General features: G+C 39.8%; 2 protein-coding genes across 2 annotated transcripts; both read left to right on the top strand.

The window, feature by feature from the left end:
• The first annotated feature begins 782 nt into the window (after positions 1-782).
• LOC138029025 (potassium voltage-gated channel protein Shaker-like) lies at positions 783-2739 on the top strand. The gene has a single exon (XM_068876695.1). It carries the CDS (start codon positions 1342-1344, stop codon positions 2497-2499), a length of 1158 nt encoding a protein of 385 aa, XP_068732796.1. The 5' UTR covers positions 783-1341; the 3' UTR covers positions 2500-2739.
• Positions 2740-7088: 4349 nt separating this feature from the next.
• On the top strand, positions 7089-18292 carry LOC138029024 (protein IWS1 homolog). Its single transcript, XM_068876694.1, has 16 exons — positions 7089-7982; positions 9878-9956; positions 10616-10694; positions 11104-11149; positions 11233-11395; positions 12299-12341; positions 12945-12974; positions 13250-13321; positions 14133-14215; positions 14575-14626; positions 14816-14893; positions 14963-15080; positions 15224-15332; positions 16597-16662; positions 16853-16967; positions 17470-18292. The coding sequence occupies exons 1-16, from the start codon at positions 7220-7222 to the stop codon at positions 17596-17598; spliced, it is 2025 nt and encodes a 674-aa protein (XP_068732795.1). The 5' UTR covers positions 7089-7219; the 3' UTR covers positions 17599-18292.
• The last annotated feature ends 1198 nt before the right edge of the window (positions 18293-19490 follow it).

Below are 19490 nucleotides of genomic sequence, written 5' to 3'. Positions count from 1 at the left end.
TGTCATACCTCTCTGATGGGTTTCTAATAATCAAGTCACATGGCAGCTGTTTCCTTTCGTAATCAGTTTTTCTCTCTAACATCAGGTTTCTAACGACGTTTTTGCCCAAGTTTTTGCTTATCTCTTGTTTGCCAAATATCAACTATGACCGGGGCTATGAAACGCAGATTTAACAAATTACATAAGCATATAACACCGAAATCAGTTTTTGAGGATCTCCATTGCGCGCTTAATTATTATTTTATGAATGTCATATACTTTCCAAGCACCCGCAACGAAAAGTGAAAACCAAAACATCTCAGCTATCATCGTAAAAACAGTAAAAAGTATTCAATTGATGCTGCCTCGGCAAAGCATTGCTCAGAAGTTAAAATTATACGCAGTGTAACACTAACTGAATGTTCCAGTCTTAGTTGCCTGCTCAGGTTGAAATCCTGACAATTTCCAATGTGAAAAACGACTGTTAACTTGAATGTATCAGCTGTACTGAGGCACATTCTCTGGTTATACCCATCTATTAGCACAAACCGACGGTGACATGCTTTCTCGCAAACAACAGAATCGTGTCGCATTTTGGATCAACCACAGTGACTAGCGGACATTGGTTGTCTTGATCTTGTTGCAATTTAAATTTCGAGTTATCAATGTTTCACCGACGTTTAGATATTTTAACCTTCCTTATTTAACTTGTATTATTTCCTTGCGCACGTCATGACACAAAATACGCATTGATTTAAATAACCAACAAAAGCAGGACTTGTTTTGGATAAATGTTCATAATCCTGACAGTTCGTGAAACAAGTGAATGGCCTCCAACCGACATCGTTAATTTCGGGGGGCGCCAATATTTTCATTTCCCCTCTTCCTTGAAAATAACTTTTATCAGTGTTTTTTCGGTTTTAATTGCTTTCGGTTCTTGCCTTTTCATCCTGTTAAGACTTTATCCCACACGTCAAATGGGGTAAATAATTCATCGACAGCTTTTAGGCATGTTGTCTCGCTTAAAGACATCTTGATTTGGAGTTTGCTGAGGGGAATTGTATACCGGTAGAGAAAAAGCTTGTGTGGATATCAGAGCCCGCCAGACCAAGATTATCATGCAATTGCAATTAATCAAAGGCGAAACGATGACAACAAAACTAAGTTAGATAATTGAAAGGACGAATTTTTCATCAAAAACTTGGAAATGAAGACAGGCAAGTGGTTTGTAGATGACAGCTTAAGAGCGCACTAAGCCAGCATAGCTAAACTGGGTCTGAAAACGGCAAAACAACCAAAATTTCTAATTAACGGCATGAAAGACTGTGTGAGAGGCAAACGGAGAGGATAAGTGAGTCAACTATGACTTCAAAGAATTGCTTGTCGATAATTCGCCCACAAAGAAGACCATTTAATGAACGAATAAGGATAAACGTCAGTGGAACCATGTTTGAAACCTTAGAAGAAACGCTATCGAGGTTTCCTGATACGCTACTAGGCTGTCCGACTAAGCGGATAAAATATTTCGACAAAAAACAAGACGAGTACTTCTTCAATCGTAACAGACTGGCCTTCGATGCAATACTCTTTTATTACCAGTCGTATGGTAGACTGGTGAGACCTGATGTTGTACCAGAAAATGTTTTTTTCGAAGAGGTACGCTTTTTTCAGATTCACAGCAACCTCATCTCGACGCGCGAAAAGATTGAGCGTGCCCTCTCAGGGAACGACGAAGAACTACCCAATAATTTTATCCAGCGTAATATTTGGTTGCTTTTTTCTCACCCAGAGTCATCATACGCCGCAAAAGTGTTGGCCGTTTTATCCGTGATTATCATTCTTTTATCAGTTGCCATACCTTGCCTTGAATCATCGGAACAAGATAACATTGTCAGCGACGGTTCAGGGATTTTATTATCTCTTGAGATGGGTTGCTACATATGGTTCACCGTAGAGTTAGTTGTCAGATTTTGCAGTTCACCGAGTAAACTTCGATTTTTTCGCTCCACCCTCAATGTCGTGGATATCATCAGTGTTTTACCATACTACATACTTCTTACAATGCAAGGTGCCAGAGCCCCACTGTCTGCTCTTCGAGCGGCAAGAACGCTACGTGTACTGAGGATATTTAAACTCTCTCGTTATTCAAGTGGTATGCGTGCTTTGCTTTTCACTTTCTCGACAAGTATGAAAGAACTGGGAATGTTTATGATCTTTATCTCTGTAAGTATGGTGCTCTCTGCGAGCGCTGCATTTTACGCGGAGAGTTTTTATCAAGAGACAAACGCATTCACTAGCATACCCGATGCGCTGTGGTGGGCTGTTAATACAATTACCACTGTAGGATACGGAGATCAGTATCCACTTACAGTCTTGGGTAAAGTAGTTGGATGTTTCTCAACTGTATTCGGTGTCTTAGTGATCACACTTCCTGTTTTCCTTTTTGTCACGAATTTTAAAAAAGTGATGAATGTCAGCATGACGATTGTTAGCGCAGAAAAAGAGAGGAAAAAATCATAGAAATCGATTTCTATTTTCGGCAATCTTACAAAGTTTGTAGACCATTATCCTGTTGGGATTCTGAATTCAATCAGTAGCCCACGGACTCCTGACAAAATCTAATATGTACGCATTTAATTCACAGTAATATCACGTGGTTCTTTTACTTTTCTACACGAGGGGCTGGTGCCCTAAGAATGGATTTTGAGGGTGAAATGCTATTAAGTGTATACGTGTTTGGATAAAAGCTAATGAGCAGTGCTTTCCCGTGTTGCTACTTATATTGTGATAGAGTACTTTTGAGATAGTGGTTACAATCTTGAAGTATCAAGTGAAGCTATGATCTTCGCAGTTATGAACGCAATTTATACAATTGCGTAGAGAAGCCTGAAAATTTCAGGACTTCAACGGGGTTTGAACCCGTGACCTCGCGATTCCGGTGCGACGCTTTAACCAACTGAGCTATGAAGCCACTGACGTTAATGGTCATTTGTGGGTTCATACTGTGAAGATCATAGCTTCACTTGATTTCATATCCGCAGTTCATATATGATTCATTTCATATACCATTTCATCATTGATTCATTCCTCACGGGACCATCAGAACCCACAAATGACCAGCTCCCAACGTCAGTGGCTTCATAGCTCAGTTGGTTAGAGCGTCGCACCGGAATCGCGAGGTCACGGGTTCAAACCCCGTTGAAGTTCTGAATTTTTCAGGCTTCTCTACGCAATTGAATAAATTGCGTTCATAACTGCGAAGATCATAGCTTCACTTGATTTCATATCCGCAGTTTATATATGATTCATTTCATATACCATTTCATCATTAATCTTGATATCATCCTTCAAACTAGAGATATTGGAAATTACTTTGGTGTGCACCTTTTATCTTGTTAAAGGTTTTTCGATCTAGCTTGCGCATGATCGATGAGATAATATTTTACAACCCGAATTCCATATAACAAAGAAAGACATACTCTCGTTCCTAGAGTCGTCGTTCCCTTGACCAGCGGTCGGGCACCCAAGTGTGGTAAGTACGCCACGTATGGGGACACATTATGTACCGATAGTCGCCCATCACTCTCTATACCATGCCCTTATCAATTCTCCCCAGCATTGATCCACAGTCCTCAGTACTGATCAACCGTCCTTAGCAATGATCAATTATCCCTAGCAATGATCGAATGTAAAGCGTGTTGTTTTAATGCTAACGAGTACACGAGAAAAGCAGTGAGGTTTGTATCAAAGCAAGGTGAACTCCAGCCTCGCTTTTATTCAAAGGCCTGGTAAATGAGCGCAGAACTGTAAAATGGTCTATTCCCACGTTGGTCGTAGATTTTTCTCTTGTGTGTGCCTATTTCCATACCAATTAACAAATGCTTGCATAGCTCTTAGGATTGCTAGCACTACAGTTACCTTTTTCTGAGAGTTCTACATTCACCCGGACGATGAAATCCATTCAAGACATGTATTAAAATTCCTGCGTTAAAACCATTTTCCAGAAGTAACAATGTCAATGAGCTCTACCTTTTATTAAATACCAGCGGATTGTCGAAGCACAGGTATCCCAAGCTAACAATGTAATTTGAGCATCACGATCAGTTAAAATTATAAGCGTTTGTATAGGAATTTGAAAACGTGTTTAGGAGTCGAAAATAAGGAACATGAATCGAACAAAAATGCCTTACCTTATCTTCTCGATACCTTATCAGTGTTTTTGTTGCGTACTTTGGCCATTTCTGGGCTAATCCAGTTGGTTGTAGGTTCGCTGTTTTCTCTCTATATATTTCAGGGTCAACTCCGATGAAGCAGTCGGAAACACAAGCTGCTGTAAAATTCTTCCAAAAACTCAAATCGACCCGAAATTCCTCTGAGACCAAGGATGATAGTGCTGCTACATATTTCAATCCTTATATCAGACAAACTTTCACGGAAAGGAATTGAAAAGCGGCGAAGTGGGCTGATTTTGCCCGTTGCAACTTTCTTGGTTCGGAAACCGTTGAAAAACACCTTACCGACCGGGCCCAACGTTCAAATTTGTTACACACAGGGTGCGCGACGAGGCTTTATGCTCAGTGACAGGTATAAAGTGAGGCCCTTCTCAGGAAAGTACTGAGGACGAAGCTCGGGGAAATGCTAATGCATAATAAAGATGTTTCGCAAACAAAACATAAACATTCAGTTTGTTTTACAGTGTACCTGTCACTGACATCGTTGCCCAGCCGGCGGGGCCCGGTTGTTCGAAAGCCGATTAACGCTAATCCCAGATTAGAAAAATTACCAAGGAGTTTGTTTCTCTACTCCCAAATATTGTACAACGCTGATATTTGGCAAAATTTTACATTAGAGGAAGTCAATCTTGAAAACCAAAAATATGCAAAAGAAACTTGCACTGAAAAGTTGAAAAAAATAAACCAAAGTTTACGCTAATCCTGGATTAAGTTAATCGGCTTTCGAACAACCGGGCCCGGCCGGTGTATAACAAATTTGAACCTTGGGCCCGGTCGGTAAGGTGTTTTCCAAAGGCCGAGCACAGAACTTCGTGGCATAGCATTGCCGACAGTCTTCGACGGAAAGGAGCCGTTAGATTAGCGAGACGCGACATTCCCGCACCGCGGCTGTTTTTGTCCGATAGAGAAAGGCATTAGTTAGAGAAGGATTTTAACGTGCACTGGGCTAAATCTGGAGGCGACCTGAGCGTTCGTGAATTTACGGCTGATTTCCTTCGATGGATATGCGAAACCGCCGCCAGCAAGTAACCAACCTTGGGGAATGATATATATAAGAGAGAAACGGTAATAATATAATAATAATGTATGATACTTATGATAGCGCTCAAAACTACTAAAGTACTCAAGAGCGCTTTTCAATGCAAACTAAAAATAATGTTAAATTTAACTACAGTTCATTATATTGCAAAAACAAAAAACATAGTTTATAATGTCAATAAAATAGCTCATAAAATAGTTCAAGTCAATGACAAGCTTTTTTAAAAAGAAATGTCTTTAGCCTATTTTTAAATACTTGAATATTTGGGCTCCGTCTAATTTCGAGTGGAAGAGAGTTCCATATGGTTGGGGCAGCATGGAAGAATGCCCTGTCACCTAGCGTCTTAGACTTCGTCCTGGGTATGGCCAACAAATGCTTCTCATCTGCAGATCTGAGGGAATGTATTTCCTTACGGTTTTTCACTTAACAGTTCACAAGTATAGTTCGGCGCCAAACCATGTCGAGGCTTGAATTTTAAATTCAATTCTGTGTCTGATGGGAAGCCAGTGAAGCAGCGCGAGGACTGGTGTAATATCTGAATATCGAGGAACAAGACACGTGAGCTAGAACTAAAACTAATACTTAAACTAGAACTAAAACTAGAACTAAAACTCCCTAAAATCGCGCTGAAACGACCAGAAATAGTAAGAACATACCATAAATAAGATAAGGAGGCAAGGTGAGAAATTCTGGTATGTTTTTATTTCAATTTTAATGCTCTAAATAACGATCGCTAAATTCCCGATACTGAAACCCTTATAAAATTTATGTAACGCAATAACGATACTCCTTGAGCTTGGAGTACATATGGTCGAAGAGAGCGCTGTCAGGTTGTGTAAACAGGGGCACCCAACGAATCTGTTCCTCACATTATCTGTTCCCCAGAGGAATCTTGCTGGCTGGCAAAGATACAGGTGTTTCGATGAGCTGGCTGGGAAATTTTGTTATTGATAGAGGTTTTGCCTGGGAATTACTGACTTTTTCTAGCATTTCAATCCGAGCTGGCTGTAGAAACTCTGAAGGCTGAGGACGACTAAAAAAAAAAAAAAAAAAGGAACCCCTTCCCTCTCCCAAACATACGACGGCTGGTCAGAGTGATTGCGTTTGCGGAAAAAAAACCTGTTTTGTCCCGGTTTTGTCGCTTTTGTTCGGTCGTTTTGGATCGATGGATTTGAAAGCGCGCGGAATTCCTGGCTGGGAAATAAATTTGATCAGCTGGCTGAGAAACCAACCAATTTTATCTAGCTGGCTGGGAAATTTCTTGTGTGTCTTGCTGGGAAAAAGGAACAGATAATGTTTTCCCAGCAACACTGAAAAACACCTGAAGATGCCTTAATAACATTTATTTTCATTAACTGGGGTATAATAATACATTTTACAACAAATTGGTCGTTGGGTGCCTCTGTGTAAAATCGGTAGCAAAGAAGCAACGAACGAAACGAAAGCTGATCCATGAATTTGAATATAAACTTAGAATGATCTGAATACTGATAATCATCTGGGCCCGGTTGTTCAAAAGCCGATTAACGTTAATCCCAGATTAAAAATTAACCAAGGAGTTTATTTGTCTACTCCCAGATGTTGTTCATCGCTGATATTCGGTAAAACCTTACATTAGAAGAAGTCAATCTTGAAAAACAAGAATAGTCAGAAGAAACTTTCACCAAAAAGTTGAGAACACGAAACAAAAGTTTACGCTAATCCTGGATTAAGTTAATCGGCTTTCGAACAACCGGGCTCTGATAATGAAAAGACTCCGATTTATCGATCAGATGGAGGGTCGCGTGGTATATGTTACCACGATCCAGTCTTCTGCTGTCATCCTAAAAAGGCTTGGATGCTAAGCCGAAATATAAGTTACATTCGTTTTTATTTGGAGTTCTGCTTCAGTTTTGAAGCCTCTCCTGTATGAAAGGAGAAGGATTGGAACATTTTTTAACTTTTAGCAAAGACTTTATTCATTAGAGAAATGACAGACAACGTTAGAGATCCCTTCGAAGACATCGATTCTGAAAACGAAGATCTCGAAAAACCCCCGACCCCTGAAATCCATCATGGAGGAGATTCCCCAGACGCGCCGGGGTTTAGTGATATTTCAGACAACGAACACGAGGAAACGACAGTGGGTGAAGGCCCTTTAAAAGAATCTGAAGGTGTTGAAGAAATGGTTGGTGCAGGTTCTCCTGTTCCCATGGGGAAAGCCAAAAAAGAAGACACTTCAAAAGAGAGCAAACTTGATCAACCACAAGGTAGTCCTCTTTACGATCAAGAAATATCACCGGTTTCCTCAATAGCAGAAGGCGTTGAAGGAGATGAAATCAGCTCCGAAAAAGTCGGTGGGGAGACCACTGTAACAGATAAAGAATCTATCTCAATGGCTTCAAATAATCGCACGGAAACAACGACAGAATTAAAAGATAGCACAAAAGAACATAATATCAAAGACAAACATGATTTTTCGGAACAGCCAGGCATTACAGAAAAAGCAGCTGAAAATATCGATGAAGCCGAAGGACAAACTGTTGAAAATTCAAATGAGCCAGGTGATACAAGTGAAAGAATTCAAAGGATTTCTTCTGGCGCAGGGACAGACGATGAGTTGGAAATGCCAATTTCACCCCTTGGACTAGGTCTCTCAGGAACAGAATCAGATATTGTTGATGACATTCTTAAGAGTGATGTGTCTAATCTTCTTCCTGATATCCAACAAGATGCAAAAGGGGAGACAATAGGTATTTGTACCATGATAAGACAGTTTTTGTAAACAGGTGAAACCTTTCTGAAGTTGGCTTTTCTCTTTTCACTTGTTTCCATTCTGTTGTGAAACAAGAGAAAAGGAAATATATTTTTTAGGGTAGTTTTCACCAGGGAAATTATTGGGCCCTAAATCCATTCCCTCTTATGAGTGAGTCTAGACTATTTCACTCATCACTGGGGGTCGCTTTAGGAGTCCATGGGTTAAGGGTACTTATGATCTAGTAATAACTGAATAATAAAGATGCAAGCAGAGTTGTCCAGCTTGAGGCAATAGGGAGTTTAAGATCTATGACGCGACGGCAACGAAAACGTCACAAATTTTGCATATTTAATGAGCAAAAACAATAGCTTTGCACGCTGTGCACGTGCATTTTTCATTTTTGTACATTTCTTTCACGTTTTCGGCATATCTGCGACGTGAAATGACGAATTCTCAAGTTTTACGGAGAACGTGAACAAAAGGCAGCGAATTTGAATTTTCTGTCGTAGATTCAATACCGCACCTCCTAATTCAGTTCCTGGGGAGTAACACTAGTTTTTAGAAGTTAGAAAAGCCGACATAACGACGAAAAAGATTAATAAACCTGAACTTGCAATTTTAAATGACGTTTTCGTTACCGTCGCTTCGCAGATCTTAAAGTCCCTAATGTGAGTTGAAGTAACTATATTTCTGATTTTGACTCTGACTCCATCTCTATGATCAAATGAAACTGTGAACTTTTATGAGAAACATCCAACAGTACTTAATTCGCATAACTATCAAATCTTTCATCAAGATTTTTTTACTTGTACATACCTTTCTGTTTTTTTCCTTTCCTTTTTTTCCAGACTAGTGATTGCTATTTGCAGGGTTGTGTGGTCTCTGTTGTTTGTGTGAATCCGTTTTCTAATAAACTTGATGTTGAATTCTTGCAGGTGCTAAGTCAGTCGAGCAGCCTGCCTTAGTCAAGCAAGCCAAACCAAATAGCCAAGGGGAGAATGGGGAGAGAGCAAAATGTATTGCATTTCTGTTGCTCTCCATTTTCCCCTCAGCTCTTCTGCTCACTTGCGTGACTAAAGGGGGCGGCTCCACTGACTTAAAAGGGACTGCTGGCAGTCTATGCAGGTGCAGAATTATAAACCCAATCTCCATGATGTTTTTTCTTGTGTATTCCAATTGGTTTATTGTTTCCTTTCTTCTTGCTACTTCATCAATGTGGTTTTAAATTGAACTATGAAATACAGAATAGGACTTAAAATCAGAAAACTTGCTTATGACTCCGATGTGTTATTTTCTTTAAACCCTAAACCTTGTACTCTTATGTTTACCTTTCTTTTGCAAAAGATCGCTGATCTTCTAGTTGTCAAATTTGTGAAGAGTTTTGCCATCATCAAGCCATTTTATAGACTTTGTAGATCTCGTCATGTGATCACTGCACAACAAATCCTTGAAGAAAACAAATGACTGAATTACCAGTAACTCTGAAGATAAGTAACAAGTCAGTCACCAACAACCACATTCCGTGAAGGAAAATAATTCCTGCTAATGGTGAAGTCAACCAAAGCAATGAGAATTATTTATATCCTTTATTGGGGAAATAATGATTGTAAAAAGGGACACTAGGGCCGTTTAGAAAATAAGCTAACTCTGGCCACGGCTTAGGTAAGCCGCGAAAGGAACTATTTATACGAGTATAAACTCCCCAGCCATGATAAGCCGCGGCTTGAGAAAGCCGTGAACGTAGATTTTGTACCATTTATACCGGGTGTTCGCGGCTTACGTAAGCCGCGGCCAGAGTTAGCCGCGGCTTATTTTCTCTCGTATAAACGGCCCTACTGATACTTACTGTTTTCATTGTTTGCTTTTCTTGTCTTGATGAAAACTGTACAGATCAAAGAGCTGGTGATGAAGAAGAAGCCAAAGAGGAGAAAACGGTTGGAGAACAACAAGTTGAACAAGATGAAGATGGGTAAGGACTATTATATAATTATTTGGGTTATTGACCAAGCTTGTTCAGTCAAGACGGCTGGATATTGGCCAAGTTCTTTTTTTGTGTGTTTATGGACTAAGACGAAGTCAAGGTCCATAAACACGCAAAAAAAGAACAAGGCCAATATCCAGCCATCTTGACTGAACAAGCTTGGTCAATAAAGGATTTATTATATGACTTAAAACACCAAAAAATGATCTTTGATCTTGCGGGACCTAGTGAGAAATCCCGAGCGGGCAAGATAGCTCCATCTTGCCTGCTTGAGTAGCCAATCACAGTGCGCGATTTGGTTCATCTTGCCCACTCACGGAGCTAGTCATATAATAAATATATATATTATTTAGAAATTTTATTGATTATCCTGAATATGTTTCTCTACAGGTAGGGGAATTATTTAGTTTAGCAAAAGGGGGTTATGGTGTATGGAAGCACCCAGATTTTTTCAAGCTTACATCTATCTTTTAACCCACTGACACCTCAAATGCCCTAGGAAGCTCCCAGTTGATGAGTAAAATTGTCTGGAGTTAGACAGAGTACATGTAAGTCTCAATCCCAGGGGTCAATGAAGGGTCATAATTTTTGACTGCTTATTAGCCTGAGGTAACAACTAAGATGCAGTAATTTAACTTGCACTTCAGCTCAGAGCCTGATGAAGAGGCTGGTGAACAGCTTATTGCTGATATTTTTGGAGCCAGTGATGAGGAAGAAGAGTTTGTGGTAGGGATAATGATAAAACTAAAATATTGTGGCTAAGACATCATTAAAAGTACAAATTAAGTTTATCACCAGAAAAGAACGTCTCAAAGACTAAACAAAAAACTGGTGAACCAGTGGATGCTTTCTTTTAAAAAGAGAACATTGAAACAATAATATCAGTGTAGCATTACATACTGATGTTGATTCATACAGAGGTGAATAATAATAATATTAATGATGATGATGACAATAATATTCTTCTTGGGACAAACCCAAACTGACTGTTATGTTTGACTTTCAATATTAGAAAGTTTGACTTACTGGAAAGCTCCTGTGAATTTTTGTGTGAAGCCTTTAACAGAGGAGTTTTTGAAATGGCTTGGAACAGTAATATTATATTCTTGTTTATCCGGTCTGGCTTGTCTTTTAGGGGTTTGGTCAAGAAGATATTGAAGTGACAAAAAAGAAGAAAGGAGGTATATCCTCAAACATTGCATTTGTGTCAAATCAATAATACAAACTTAGTTTGATGAATATCTCTTGTTTTGTTTGTTTGAAGCTCGTGACAGGAAGCAACACTCTGCGTCTCTTGGGTCAGAGGCGGATGATGAAGAGGCTAAGGGTTCTCAAGACAATGATTTGGAAAAAATGACAGTGCCAAAACCTAAAGGTGCTAACGAAGAGGACGGCAACAGTGAGGATGACTTGGAAGATAGATCTGTGTATGAGAGCTTTGACTGTATCATTGCATTATTCCGATACTACATTAAACTTGATGTCTTGACCTCACGGAGTGCTTTCCTTATTGATGTAATTGCCAAATAATAATTATAACAATCACCCTTGCATAGATTTTTTCAGTCCATAAAGGCGATGGCACTTTTTGCCTTTTTTTCCATTACAATTTTTTTTGTCTGAATGAGAAGCAAATGCATCCATGAGCTGATACTTGCCATATTCCATTAAACTTCGGCAGTAAGAGGCATAAAATGATTTTATTATGTCCTCAGTGAGAGAAACCCTGAGTAGTAGGGGGTGGGTGCCAGGCAGGGGAACAGGGTGGAGACAGAAATCCAAAGACAATCAGAACTATTTAACAAATAGATTCCATGTGGCCATGCGTATGTTTAGTAAAAGATCACAGAAGACATCAAAATGTGGTAAGAACATCTGTGACACACTTGGGCCACTTTTTTGTTCTTACCACATTCTGATGTCATCTGTGATCTATTACTGAACAGACCCAGACAGACAGGCTATTAATTTCGTTTTCCATAATAAATAATTAAATCAGGTGTGTATCTTTCCTCTAATAGATCATAGATGAGAACCAAAATGTGTGCATTATACTGAGCTTATTATATAAACACATTTAAAACAATATGCATTAATTATTGTACATGTCCTCAAAATATCTATACTATTCTCATGGAAGTTTTTTGGTCAGTGTTGAAAGTCTATCTTAACTTCACAGTTTTCTTTTGTAACCCCCTCCCCCCTTCCCTAGGAGTTTTTATTGTCCTTCCTTGGGGTAGGTTCAAGTATTTTCTCGAACTGTACATTTCTAGTGAATTTTTTAAGGGTTAGAAGGTATATTAGTCATTCTTTTTACCTCCCTTTTTTAGTTTTGTATCAGACTTTGATCTTATGATCCAGAAGAAAAAGGAGGTGAGAATATTTAATATTTACTTATGCATACGTAAGCTTAATATTGTGGCATTTTAATTTCTTTTACCAGTATTTGTATGTGTGTTCCCTACTGATAATGCTAAGGTCTTTCTCTCAGCCTTTTGCACCAATTTAGTTTATTATTCTTTTAAGGGTACCCCTCATATTTCAGAATATACAGCATGTACAATCACCGCCAATATGCTAGATATAATAGATAGAGGATATTACATGGCCGCGCGGATATACGAAATTTCTCTTAGAGTGTTGAAAAATATTTCACGAGTGAGCGCAGCGAACAAGTGAAATATTTTTCAAAACGAGAAGAGAAATTAATTCAGATCTCCAAGCTGCCATGTAATATTCTGTTTATTATATAAACAACAATGAAATACTAAATCATTTCACGAAAGGCATCGAAAGGCGCGATTTTCATATGTAACCATAGCAACAGCGATCTTTTCACTGTGAAGATATCATGTTTTCACGCGAAAGCTCACTTGTTATTTCAGTGGTGTTTATATAATAAAGTGATGTCTTTCACCCTGTGACTTTTAAACAATGGTATTGATTTTGTTTCATCTCTCTTGCTGTTGTCTACAGATGAACAGAACTTTTAGAAGAAAACGGAAGGTAAAATTGCTGTGTGTAGAGTAGCCTATTACAGTGTGCTTGGCCCAATTTTGCAGGAATTAGAGCTTTTTGGGTAGTGCCTCACCCAGACAAGGCAACAAAAGTCAAGATTAATAGCCCTTGATGTTATTATTCTTGATCTGGTGATTGTAATTCTCTCTTCAGCTATTACTAGCAAACCGAGTTTCTATCACTGACTAAGTGAACAAACTTCAACTGTTAATTTGAAAGAGGTTTGTGGAAACTACCTTTTTGGTTGCTCATTTTTTTTTCAGAATGTTGACATCATAAATGACAGTGATGATGCTATAGCACGAATGATCTCACAGATGAAAGAAGCATCAGAGGTAATAGACCAAACTAGGATGCTACATGTTGTTAGCATTATGTGTAAAAGAGGGGGGTTTCCTATGGCTATCCATAGTCAAACGTCAAGGGGCGGAAATAACAGATTAACCCTTTTCCCCCTAAGAGTACTTGTAATGCCAAACAATAATATTTACTCGTCAGTAGGGATCAGTTCAAGAGTGAAAGGATTATTGTGGTGTTGGTGTGCAAATGTATTGAGCAGGTCAAGAGTCTCTGGTAATCACTTAAAAAAGAATGAAGGGGGTAGTTTCTAAAGAAACTGTGGTGCTGTGTCGGTGGGGAAGTAGTATACAAAAATTTGGTTTTATCAACAGAGTTGATAATATAAATTAGCCACCGTACAGAGATTCTAAAAGCTGACGTTTCGAGCGTTAGCCCTTAGTCAGAGCAAATCCAAAAAAAAAGGAGCCCACCAAATGCTCAAATAATAATAATAATTAGAATTATTGATAGTCCTCATCACCACCACCACCACTTGTCGTCAGCGTCATCCTCATCATCATCATCACCATTACACTTGAGTATGCCCCTGAAATTCATTCTGCAAACAGTGGACACCAATGAACATAAACTATATGTACAACAGAAAAAGTGAACACTACCCTAAAAACAATATTTTTGAGTTCTATGCTATACCAGTCCTTTCAGTGTAATTGCACATGTTCAATAGTTCCGAATACAGGTTTGAAATATTCATAGCCTTGTCCCATTTGGCTAAGTTACCCTTTGATAGTTAAATATTATAAAACCAGCAATTCTTCTATTGAAGCCTTTCTTTTATGTTTTCAGGAGGACCGAATGTTGAATGGGGAAAAGCAAGCTGCCACTAAAAAACTTAAAATGCTTCCAAGTGTTTTGAAACATCTTCACAAGTAAGGATGCATCTTCGTTATAGAAGGCATCACTTTGTAAACATTGATAGACGAAAACCCTGTTTTGAATACGTAAGAATCAGAACTTTGTAACTAAAAAAGGCTCTAGTTCATTCAGATAATTATTTTGAGAGACATTAATATTTTGTAGATTGGAAGTATACTCCTGGGTATCTACCAGGGTATACTCCTGGGTATATACCTTCCATGCCAATTTAAATTTGAGAGAGGAAATCTGATTTCTTCCATGTTGAACCTATTAGCCTTGCTGTTACAACCAAAGTATGCAGCACTAGAGAGGAACAACTCATAGTTCTGAAAGAAATGTATAATATAATAGTTATATGTGATATTTTTAGGGCTGATTTGCAAATGACGTTTCTTGATCTTGGAGTATTAAATGTCTTGAAGGTTAGTACAAAAGGCATTTTTTCTTTCTTCTTTTTTGCTCAGTAAGGGTGACTGCATGCCTGGTAGCATGCGGGGACATACTTCATCAGAGAACGAATTAGTCAACAAAGGTTACCAGGGACAGTAATTTTGGTATGAAGGAGAAAACCGATTTAGTTCACCGATTTTTTGCTGTATTATAATTTGTAGGAGTGGATCAGTCCTTTGCCCGATAGCTCATTGCCACATCTGCAGATTCGAGAAGGTTTACTCAAAGTTCTGTCTGAGGTAAGAGTCTAGCTGCGATTTTCATCCAAGCCAGGCAATAAACCTGAACGTGATTCCTTTGTGTTTTAGTTTCCTCCAATGGACGGAAGAGCGCTTAAAATGAGTGGCATAGGTAAGGCTGTGATGTACTTATGTCGACACCCAAAAGAAACAAGAGAGAACAAGAAAATAGCTGGGAAACTCATCAGTGAGTATGAAGATGGGTCTAATTGACTTTTTCTTAATAATCGAAGCACTTAAGGATAACTTGACCAGAAACTCAATGCTTAATGTGAGGGGTGATTTTGTGTACTATCCTCAACTGACGGATGATTGAAACATCTCTTGTAGATGATTGGGCGCGTCCAATATTCGGTGTCACGTCAAACTTCAAGTCGCTCAGTCGAGAGGAGAGAGAAGAACGTGATTACCAAAATATGTCCAAGAAAAGACGTTTGAGGTACAGTATAGTGGCCCTGAGTATGAACACGTAGACATACAATACATACTTAATTGACCGCTCCCCATAGGGGCTTTTCAGGGCCAATGAAACACAACGAAACGACAGAACAGAACAACAACAACTGTTAAGAATCCCAACTGGCTGGAGGCGAACCAGTTGGCTATTTACAAGTGCAGCTGGGAAGTTGAACCAGGGACTACCAGGATCAAATTCAACGAGTGGTCAGAACGGGTCTTGAACCCGGGATCTCCGGATCTCAAGGCAAGCGCTCTAACCACTGGGCCACACTGCCTCCCTAGGCAGTACTGGGCAACTGTTACTTCCCTATCCTCCCAAGGCACGGATTCAATTTTGCCGAGTACTTTCATCGGTAACGGGTCGTTCCTTCCCAGACTCGATCCGCCTCTCATATTAGGGAGCTTACGCCACAGGACGGCTGGAAGACTCAGGAAGCCAGAATGACATAAAAATGTCGCGCGAGACTCTGTATTCCCAATCTACGCGACATTTTTTCGTCATTCTGCCGTCCTGTGGCGTAAGCTCCCTGTTATTGTGTCTTAAAGCACTTATTTCAATGATTATGTCTAAGCACTGATTTAAGTGATGAAAAATCAGAGGTAGAGTTAGTTCGCTATCATATGAAGGTCGTCAGAATACTGTGGGGCGGAACAACCTGTGTCCCTTTCATCATTTGGGTGCCAATTCTTGAATGCACTATCCTCTGTCCCTCCTGCAGATAGCAGAAGACAGTAAGTTGTTGACAATTTACAAGCAATTGAATGAGTACTCAGTGTGAATAACTCCCAAATATGAACTAACATATCGATCCCGCGTTCCATTTGCACTAAAATTTGGCGGTAGATAAACTACATGGGAAGGGAAGGCAAATGGAACGCGGGTCTTACTTTCTTGCGGAATTTCGGAAGTTTTACAGTTGGATAAACCAAAATAGGTTTACGATAACTCTGTGTATGTTCCAATTCAGTGAATATACAAGACTTCCGGGGTTTAGTGGTATCACAAAGTTAAAGTTACTGCCAATAGTTTTTTCACGCTGGTGTATGGTCACTAGGAGCGTAGTGAACCAAACCAAAGCCTCCTTTCGCCCCTATCAAAATATAAACAGAAAGGGAAACTACCCACTTGTAAAATTCCAATTATTTTCCAGATTGGTTCCCCAACCTTTAGGGTTTTGGGTATGATAAAGGCACATATTATAAAGCGTTCGTTATTTAATGGTGTGTTTTCCCATATTCTTCAGTTCAGTTGATAGCGACGGCGGGAAGACGCCCAAATCTATAGATTCTGCGTTACAAAACGAGAAAAAGTAAGTACATAGACTTAGTTTTGGAAAACTCATGCACAAAATCTCTTCTACTTTCTTTGAAGAAGGGTTTTGAGTGGGGGAGAAAGGCTAAACGGAATTTCCATTTGCTATCTACCCAGTTGATACAAAATGTTAAAGGGTCATACGATCTCACGTGTTTTGGTGAACGTTGTTTCATTTCTCTTATCAGAGCTGTTAGACCAGGCGACAAAGGTTTTGTGATGCGTGCTCGCGTTCCAATGCCGTCTAACAAGGATTACGTTGTCCGACCACAGAGCGCATTAGAGAGGATGGATTTCAACAAGGTGAGTGGCAATTCGATTTTCAAACTTTTTTCTTAAATAAAGCGTCGAAAGGATTGTCGTCTTGTCTGGATCTTGTTCTGAAAGACCCTTATTATGCATTCCTGAAACACCAATCTCTTTCCATTCTCATTCACCTCCTTCCTGGTTGCCTCGTTTTGCAAAAAAAGCGTGGGTAAAGCGTTTCGCAGTCCAGAACGAATCTCTAGTATTTGAATCACAGCTTGTCACCAAATTCTTTAGGATCGCCATTTCGTAAAACTAGGTGAGCATTTGTTTGTGCGCAATCATATCCCTTGCAGTAATCACTTTGACCTGCAGCAGCTAACTAACATAGCGTGATTAACCAATCAGAATTCGAATTAAAGTGCGAGAAAATGTGGGAGTATCGTCGCCATTATTGTTTTGCCTCTCATTGGTTGACAAAATGGTGAAAGATCTGCTAACCGTTGCAATCTCAATCGCTTCATTAGTTTTCATCCCAAATCTTTCCTTTTTTTTCCAGAAACCACAAAAGTCTATGAACAGATACGAAAAGCAGAAGAGGAAGTTCGATGATAAAAAGAAACTCTTGAACCAAGGCTCACAGAGAGCTGTTGGTATTAGTCTTGAAGGAAGAAAAATGGCACTGTGACGGTGAAGTTTCTCCTCGTTTCTTCCGCAGTGATTTTATCTTTCATATAGGCGTCAATGGAACGAACAATTCATATCTTCGTAAAAGTTACAGACTTGCGCAAAATATTGGAGACATTCCGCCAGGCGTCAAAATTTTTATGTTGTCTTGCCTCTGTTTGGTGAATGTGGCAATAATGATGCATCTGGTCAAAGAACCATGCACATGACTAGTCCGCCCTTGTAATCATCTTAAAACTTAGTTTAGTGTTACCCCAAAAACGGAAACACCAGTCGCAGCTCAGTACCCGTGTGACCAAGACCAAGCGCAGAAAACCTCGTGCGAACTGACGAAAGACAGGAAGGATAAAAAGAACCGTGACACTTAAACTTTAAATTTTCGGGGTCGTTTTACCGTCGTATTAGTTTTTCTGCTGTATTGAAGTTCGAGCTGACATGATTAACAACATTTCATAGTGTAATTATAGTTAAGTTCCACTATGAATTGTTTCGGTGAAAGGCAACCTGAAGTGGGACGTCTTAACGTATAGATCGATCAGCGACCTCCTTTGGTTTTCACACTCTAACAGTTGAATTCTCGAACAATTTCTTACACGTGACTTGTCCTGTGTTATTCCCATTGAGATTTGCTTTTGTAAAAAATCCTGACGAGAAAGAAGTCCAGGAAAATAAATGTAAAATAGAGTTCAAGTTAATATGTTCCAATTTATTATTGTGCGTGAAAGGGTGAAATAATCCTTCCACCTTGACAGGTCCTAAATGTTATCGATGATTTTCTTCAGTCTGTCTCTCTGCTTCCTTTCTTTCGGAAGAAATACGAAGTTGATCTCGTCCGAGATGTGAACCTGCTCGAGGCCTTTGTAGTAGACAGGTATCCACTTTGCAGCTTTTAACTTAGCATGGACGACATCTTCGGTAATTCAATGATGGGGTTTGCCGGGTCAGTGAACAGTCTGTCAAGTCAGGAAAAATGCTGGAAGGTTTTTATTTTGTTTTGGTGAGGCCCCAGCACACTAAGTAGCCTGACTTTTGGCTGCTGGCTGTTATACACAGTTGTGGTCTCATTTACACAGAAGCCCTTCAAGCTAATCCTGCCAAGCCGACGACATCACCTGTGCTCTACTCTTTTCGAATAGTGTGTGGGATCTTTCACGTCCCACAGAGTTAATGAACAAGGGCTGTGAGACGGGACCTACGACCTCCCGCTTGACAGCCCGGTGCTCAACCAACTGAGTTATTTAACAGTTAGCGAAGAGTTGGTTTGTCCCCCAAATTGCTGCAGGGAGGTGACTTCGTAAAAGCCGCCACAAGTCAGTTGTGCCATTTCAAAAGACGCTGGTAAAAGAGTGACCTCTGTTCATTTGTTACTATAGAAATCGTCGCAGGTGTTCAGCGAATAAGCACTGGTCAAATCAAAAATTTCGACTTCCCCTTGCACCTGGCATTTAATTTTTTTCGCGGGGGATTCGGATGGTTCATGTTTTCCTGTTTATCCGTACCAAATACGTTTAAATGTCCCAAGTATATTCCGGGCCCCAGTTGTTCAAACGATGGATGGCGCGGCTATCCGCCGGATAAATCACTATCCACTGGATAACTCAATTGGTTTTGCTAGTGTTTATCCGCTTGATACTGATTTATCCGGTGGTTAGCGCTATCCATCGTTCGAACCACTGGGGCCAGGTGATCAAATACCCCACCCCTGCAAGCATAAACATTGTCCGCTACGAAAACGGTCAACAGAGCACTCGCCTCCCACCAATGTAGCCCGAGTTCGATTCCCAAACTCGGCGTCATATTTGGGTCTTTCCTCTGCGCTGAGCAGTTTTTCTCTGGGTACTCCGCTTTTCCCGATATTTGATTTTATTTGATTTGCGACGACTTCAGTTTACG

The sequence above is a fragment of the Montipora capricornis genome, chromosome 13 (assembly GCF_036669925.1).
Source record: "Montipora capricornis isolate CH-2021 chromosome 13, ASM3666992v2, whole genome shotgun sequence".
NCBI lineage: Eukaryota > Metazoa > Cnidaria > Anthozoa > Scleractinia > Acroporidae > Montipora > Montipora capricornis.
This window is presented reverse-complemented; position numbering and strand designations above follow the sequence as displayed.